Genomic DNA, 7,500 nt, shown 5'->3' on the forward strand with positions numbered 1-7,500 from the left:
GGCGGGGAGAGCTTTGTAGAACCTCCTCGCGCGCCGGGCTGGGGAGGGGAGAGGGGATTAGGGGGTTCTTTACATGCTTAAGGGGGGAGCGTGACGCGTCGTCGTATTATATAGGAATGACGACAGCGCAATTAGGGGTGAGGGACTTTTTCATCCTCATGGATCTACTTTTGCACCGAAGAAAGGCATTATATGGCTTCCCGCAGCTTCAGTATTTGGTCAGCATCAAGGCCAACCCCGAACATAGAATTCGAGCGCGCGGCTTAGCTTACATGTGTCGTAGTAGTCGTAGACCTGGACGGGCGTGGGCTGCTGGAAGGCGACCTTGTTGATCCTGTAGGCGGAGACCGTCGGGCACACCTCCTGGGCCGTCAGGTAGTCGAAGTAGACCAGCACGCCCGAGTCGTCGCTCTTCTTCTCCACGAGTTTCACGCCCGTGTAGTCATACAGACCTGCCGGGGAGGGTTTTCAGGGCGTTGATGTGGGTGTCTTAGGCACACATTTACACACACACACACACACACACACACACACACACACGCACACACACACACACACACGCACACACACACACACACACACACACACGCACACACACACACACACACACGCACACACACACGCACACACACACACACACACACACACACACACACACACACACACACGCACACGCACACTTACCGGGAATAAGATCGTTGTCGACAATATATCCCGAGGGAAGCGAGACGTCCATCACCGCCATGTTGCTGTTGTTTCCTCCGGTGTATCTGTCGGGGAAAGGATCGAGGTCAGGAAGGGCGCAGCGAGGAACTCTCGGCGACACACACACACACATATAAGGGCCTCCCTCTCCCCCGCCCCGCCCCAAGGACCTCCGCCACCTACCCCGTGCAGGCGGTGAGGCGCAGGCGGTTCGTGTCGGTCGTGGTGTCGAGTTGCGGGTCGAGCGAGAAGGCCGGCTTCGGGCCGGTGACCCTGACGTTGTAGTGGTACGTGACCTGCAGCACAGCGACGCCCGATCCCGAGGCCGTTATCTCCACTTTGTCGGTGTCCGCGGGCAGCTGGGGGTAAGAGCGGGGAGATTATATACCATGCAAATGAAAATTAATGTAAGATCTTTAAGTATCAATTTCTCTCTCTCTCTCTCTCTCTCCCTCTCTCTCTCTCTCTCTCTCTCTCTCTGAGTCTGAGTCTAGCCGCCGTGGTGAGCGGACGTGTTTTTGCCTCATCTCCGCAGCCGCCAAACAGCTCAGCAAACCATGGCATCTCATGGTCCCGTAGAGTCAAGAGGGAAATCTGACCTCCCTCCTCGGGTCACAGGGGGCCAGCCAGGGAGCTTCCCCGGTGCTTCCTCGGGCAGCTAGCCCGAACTCTAATCCCCAGAGTGAAAGGGGGCCCTTGGCCCAGGGTTACGTGCCCCCTTCCCAGGGTAATGGGACCTGCGCCCTAGAATACGGGTCCCTTGGGCAGCGCGGGTCAAAGCTGCTCCCCCGCCCATGACGATGGCCACATCCACGGCAACCAGGGTCAAGGCTGCCCCCCCCCCCCGCCCAGGGCAAAGGACGACTCAGCAACCCGGACAATCACAGCAGCCCGATCAGAAATGATAACGAAACCAGGAAATACAGTGATACCAGTGAGGACAACGAAGAAACAAATCAGATAAATGGAAACAGTAAATACAGTGCAGACAGAAAAGCCGGCTATCTGGTAGGCATCATAACCATAGTGCTAAACACAGTCCTATGTTTTATTGCCAAAAAAAAAAAACTGGGCTCGGATGGTTTTATGTAATCAAATCAGCAAACTGTACAGCCCGGATGAGATAGATAATGCCTACAACATCATTCTACATATATCAGACTCTAGAAGGACAAGAAATATAACTAAAACATTAAAGGGATGACAAACTGCATAGTGCATACCATGATCGACCAGTGCTTAAAACAGGACAACCGAGTGTTTGCTACAACAACGACAGACACTTCCCGCACTGATTGGTCTCCGTAACCAAAGAAAACAGGTATTTCTCCACCTTTTGTGAAAACCTTTCAAAAATCAAAACACCAAGACACACAAACACAACATGAACCCTCCCTCGTCAATCAAGATCTTGAATATAAAACTGATTTGCTGATCGAAATGTTCCCCGAACAACAATCTGCAATAAACAGTTTTATTAGCCAAGGTTCTCTATCCTATCCCATCAGGCAACATGCGGTCTCCCAACCCCTGCCCACGATCAATCTGCCTACCAATCCTTCCCTTTCGCATCCCCTCCCCGTCAGAATGTCCTCTACCTCTACGCCACAAAATGAACACACACAAAATCACACTGCTACACCTTCCACGGCAGTACCCACGAACAACACCTCTCCCAGCTCCCCTCCACCACCACCACAGGGCGTCGACACTCCTCCGTACCCACTTCCTCTCTACCCACTCCGACCCAGCAGTCTCACGACCTTGCTAACGCGCCAGCTACCCCTCGTCCGGAGCTACGCAAGCGTTTGCCTAATAACAACGCTGAGCTGTCCGCAACCGGCATGAGGAACGAAGCTTCTACACAAGTAACATCTAGAAGCTACGGTAGAAACAGTAAATGGAAAAACAAGCAAAAACATCTTCCAACAAACCGCCAACGGATGACACACTACCACGTGCCTGGAGTACCTACCCCCTTACTACGTCTCCTACTCCACAATTATCTTAACAATAAAACACTTAAGAAAGACGAATTCCGTGGGAGCGGATGGCATTGCACATCGTTTCATAAACGATAGTTTACCAGCAATTGCATACTATCTGACAGCCGTTCAGAGACGAAATTAATTATTATCGAGCCATCACTATACTACAGTAATATCTAAAGGTCTCAAGAAAATAGTTACAAATCAATCAACATCATTTTTGGAAACGAATAACCTGTTATCTAACACGCAACACGGTTTTAGGAGTAAAATATCAACCGAAACAGCCTTATTAAAAGTAACAGAAACAAATCACGAAATTGATCATTTTTGGTTGAAAAGTTACCTGTCCGCGAGAACTCAGTCAAAATCCATGAAAAAGTATCATCAAAGCAACCAGTTTCGTTCAGTGTTCCACAAGACTCCATCCTAGGTACAATCTTATTCGTTATATTCATTAATGATCTGTCATCAATTGCAAGAAACTTCTTATAAAGTCTTCTTATTCAGTACACCGACGATTTCTTCACGCTGCTTTTGTTAACAAATGACAGTACTGGGAATTGTAAGTAAATATGACCACATCACACTATTCATAAACAAACTAAAATGACTAAAAGTACAACAGAAATACAATTATAACACATGTATTCTAATCGATAAAGCCATACCCAAATTGGCTATTACCTATACAAACAACAGGTAACATAACAGGTGTCCATACAAGGCAAAATAACTCCCTATATATCAAAAGATCGAATACAGAAACCAGGACAAGAAATATGCAAATCCGAGGACTGGTGATCTGGAACCAACTACCAGAAAATATTACAAGTATCTCCAACCAAGACACATTTAAAACAAAAGTGAAAGAACATCTACTGAGATAGAATATATCATATCAGTCATTTGTGATATTAATGTTCTGTCTAATCTTGTTAAACAAGCACTGTATAATATCTATGTATATAACATCTTATTACATAATGTTAACATCATATATGTAATTTGAGTACCTATTGTAATTAATGGAATAAAGTGTTTTGAATTGAATTTGAATTCTCTCTCTCTCTCTCTCTCTCTCTCTCTCTCTCTCTCTCTCTCTCTCTCTCTCTCTCTCTCTCTCTCTCTCTCTCTCTCGTTTAATTCTTTAAGGAAGATAAGGTATGGATTTTGTGTTATCCTTTAAGAAATATCGGATAAGTTGATTGGTACAATATGTAGATCATCAGTATTATCTCCCTCTCCCTTCTCCTCTTCCTCTCCCTTCCTCCATCCCATCCGCCATACCTCCACACGTTGAAGCAACATAGTGTTATCTCTCGTGACCTGCACGTTCTTGCCCCGAGCGCCGTAGATGAGCCTGACGTTCACCTGCGGGTCGGTGGTCGTGAGGCGCTCGGCGAGGGCGGCCAGCGCTGCCATGCCCACCACGGTGTCCTGCGGAAGGGAAGCCTCTTTACTGGACGCGTGTGCGAGTCAGTAGGTGGTGTGTGTGTGTGTGTGTGTGTGTGTGTGTGTGTGTGTGTGTGTGTGTGTGTGTGTGTGTGTGTGTGTGTGTGTGTGTGTGCGTGTGCGTGTGCGTGCGAGTGCGTGTGAGAGAATGAATGAACGAATGAGTGTATGAACCATCAAAACCAACGAATGCAAAGCCAGGCCCGGACCCACCTGCGTGGACTGGAATCCTCCGTACTGGTTCCTCTGCCTCGTCAGCCACCTCATGATGGGGAGGGCGTCGCGCGTGAGGCCCCTGAGCACGTAGGTGAGGAGGCCGTAGCTGGTGGTCTCCACGTCGAGAGGCCGCGACTCCACCGTGGTTTCCAGATTCACCTCCAGGGGCTGCCACACCCACCACTTCTGCTCGTCTGCGGGCGCGAGGGAGAAGGGCTTGGTCGGTCACATAATCAAGCATCGTCTATCACGCAGCTTCTTCATTCAGTGAAAAAAAAATCTAATACACCACCCGTCACAGCTGTAATAACTGACCTTTGACTTCGGCCTTGCTCTCTAGCTTGTAGAAAGCGGTGTCTCGCTGAGGGTGGTCGGCCATGTGGAGGGCGAAGGTGCTGATGGCCAGGCCGTACACGTCCTCTATGTCGTCGATGTTGCTCGCCAGGAAGTCTACGGCTCTGTTCACCACGTTTCGCACCTTGGGCGACGGAGGGTTCTGGAAGGTAAAACGGCTTGGTTTAAGTCTTATTGTGATTTTTCTTTCCTGTCCCTTTGCTTCGCCTTTTTTATTACTCCTTACTTTACATTAATAAATAGAAAATGTTGCAGAGATAAAGCAAAAGTATAGTTGCTCCAATGTTTCCCTTTTTTTCGTTGCTCATTCTTTCTCTTTCTACCTTTCCACTCTTCCTTTCCCTCTTTCTCTTATTCTCTACCTCTATCTTCTCCATCCGCATTCCAGGATGTCTCTTCTTCTCCCTCTCCTTCTTGCTTCTTCTCTCCCTCTTCCCTTTCTTTTTTCCTTCTCCTCTCCCTCTTCTCTTCTCCCTCTCCTTTTTCCTCCTCCCTCTCCTTTTTCCTCTCCTCCCTCTCCTTCCTCCTCCTCTCCGCCTCCCTCCCTCCCATTCCTCTCACCTCGACTGTCAGGAGGGCGATGAGCACATAGGCCGTGAGCGAGACGCCCTTGCCGGACCCGCCCTGCATGGCCTCGTTGTTGACGGTGCCGACCTCCTTGAAGCTGCCGTCCGCCTGCTGCAGCTGCGTCAGCCACTCCACGGCCTGCTGCACCACCTCCTCCTCGATCTCGATGTGCCTCGAGGCCTCGGCGAGGGACTTGGCCACGAAGGCAGTCAGCCTTTGGGAAGCAAGAAGGACTTTTACGTGGGATTCTGCCTCTTGCATTTGGTGGCTGCCTTTGCAGTGCAAGCAATATCATTTGTAAAGTTTGCGTACGAATTCATGTATAATGTAAGCAAACTGACAGACATTAATTCAATGCTTACGTGTTCTGTCAATTAAGTTATCATTTCCTTAAACGGAGGTTAGTATATTGTACAGATATCATACTCATTTCTTATTCAAGTATTGTTACTGGTCTATAGCATATGCACCCAAGTAAAATAATACTTAGATTCCAAAGAAGCAGTTCAGTTTTCTTTTAGAAGCAATGATAACATCTGCAACAAACCATGTTGGAACAAGAATAAAATCTAGCCACACTGTGTCATCTGCAAGAGTAGTGGGCCATGGACTCGCCCCACTCACCACGTGCTGCCCGACTCGTCTCGCATCCCGAAGGCGCTGAAGGAGCCATCGTCGTGCCTGAAGGACAACTGCTGCTGATATCCGGTCTCCAGATGCCGTCGCGCTCGGCCCTGCAAGTCCTCGCTCAGCTGGTTCTTATTCTGTCGGTGCGGGACATGCGGACGTTGATTAAATCTGATACTACGTGAAATTATAGTAAACATTAGCAGTTTTTATCCTTCATTTCATATCTCATTCCTTATCGCTGATGTACACCTCATCTATCATTTCCTAATTCTATAACCAAAACTTCCACTAAAATCCTACAGACTCCTTGTTACTTTCCTGTTTAAAGTCACGAAAAGGGGTTCAAGCGAAAATCAACCCCTGCTTTTCTAACCGGAGGATCCCCGGCGCAGCTCCCGAGGACCCGGCACTCACCTTGAGGTACTCCATGAGCACGATGTTTGGGACGAGCTTGGCCATGTTCTGCTCGCCGCAGCCCGTCGGGAGCTCCAGCAGGTTATGCAGGTCTGACAAGGCCGCGCCAAGGATGTCACCTGCCACGGGAACACGTATTTGTAAGGTCGTGCGTTTGTTGCGTATTAATGAAGGGGCGTGAGTCCTTAACTATTATATCCCTTTGGGTCTTGATGACTGAATTTCGAGGATATTATTGTGAAGTTTCTTATATAAGAATTCTTACTGAATATACTTTGGCACCACTGGCACTTACTGCAAGGGTCTCCCCCCCGTCGATCCCCGTTTATATATTGCTTACGTTCTCTGCCAACAAATGCCTACCGATGACGGAGACTTGGATGGCCTTGGAGTCATTGACAATGTTGGGCGGATGAGTGATGTTGATGCTGGTGCTGACGGAGGGCTGCGACCTCAGGTCCAGCAGGATGGCCTTGTTCACCGTTATGCGCGATCCCTCGGGCTTTTTGGGAGACAGATGGTCAGCAGTTATAGAGAGAAAGCCGCTATATGGAGCATAGATGATATATCGAATAGTATTTTGAAATAAATAGTTCTTAACGAAATAAATTGTTTTGAATTTATGAGTCTGTTTGGCGACCAACTCCCCAGCAGCTTCATCTCATCTCAACTTTCCACGGCGATCAAGATCCGTGACAGTTATTGGGCGACGCCCTCGCTTCTCGCCGTCTTGCCTACCTTCACCAGCAGCTGCTTGACGACCACGTCCACGGCGCCGTCGGTCGTGGACGTGACCTTGATGGGAATGTTGCCGAGGGTGTGCGGGACGACCATGAAGCTGACGGGGGCGCCGCTGCCCGAAGCAACCTTCACCTGCCGCTGCTTGCTTTTGGACGGGGCTGCGGAAGGAGCACAGGAACTGATGCTTTGCTGTTCCTTTTCTAGCATAGCACGCGGAATGTTATCTTTAAACAGGCATATTCATAAATAATTAAACAATAACTATAGCAACAACAAATATGTGAACAAAGGTTGACCGGTCTGCCACCAAACTCACATCCTTGGTCGATCTCGTTGGCGAAGTCCGCGAAGAGGAAGTCGCCAGGGTTGTCGAGCATGACGTCGGCGATGACGTCACTCTCTCCGTAGTTGAAGACAACCATCTCCACCG

General features: G+C 48.9%; 1 protein-coding gene across 1 annotated transcript in view; it reads right to left on the bottom strand.

Annotated features, from left to right (window-relative positions):
• The window catches only part of LOC119598655 (CD109 antigen-like), a gene marked incomplete in the record, with an annotated part of 36,481 nt that overhangs the window by 1,387 nt on the left and 27,594 nt on the right, over positions 1-7,500 (bottom strand). The window contains 13 exon segments of the mRNA XM_037948360.1: positions 1-38; positions 273-452; positions 685-770; positions 889-1,064; positions 3,984-4,133; positions 4,362-4,558; positions 4,680-4,860; positions 5,280-5,499; positions 5,910-6,049; positions 6,330-6,448; positions 6,693-6,831; positions 7,068-7,228; positions 7,387-7,500. The exon segment at positions 1-38 is cut by the window's left edge and continues 84 nt beyond it; the exon segment at positions 7,387-7,500 is cut by the window's right edge and continues 73 nt beyond it. Of these exon segments, the coding sequence (XP_037804288.1) occupies positions 1-38; positions 273-452; positions 685-770; positions 889-1,064; positions 3,984-4,133; positions 4,362-4,558; positions 4,680-4,860; positions 5,280-5,499; positions 5,910-6,049; positions 6,330-6,448; positions 6,693-6,831; positions 7,068-7,228; positions 7,387-7,500 (1,901 nt within the window).

This window comes from Penaeus monodon, chromosome 41 (assembly GCF_015228065.2).
Source record: "Penaeus monodon isolate SGIC_2016 chromosome 41, NSTDA_Pmon_1, whole genome shotgun sequence".
In the NCBI taxonomy this organism is placed as follows: Eukaryota; Metazoa; Arthropoda; class Malacostraca; order Decapoda; family Penaeidae; genus Penaeus; species Penaeus monodon.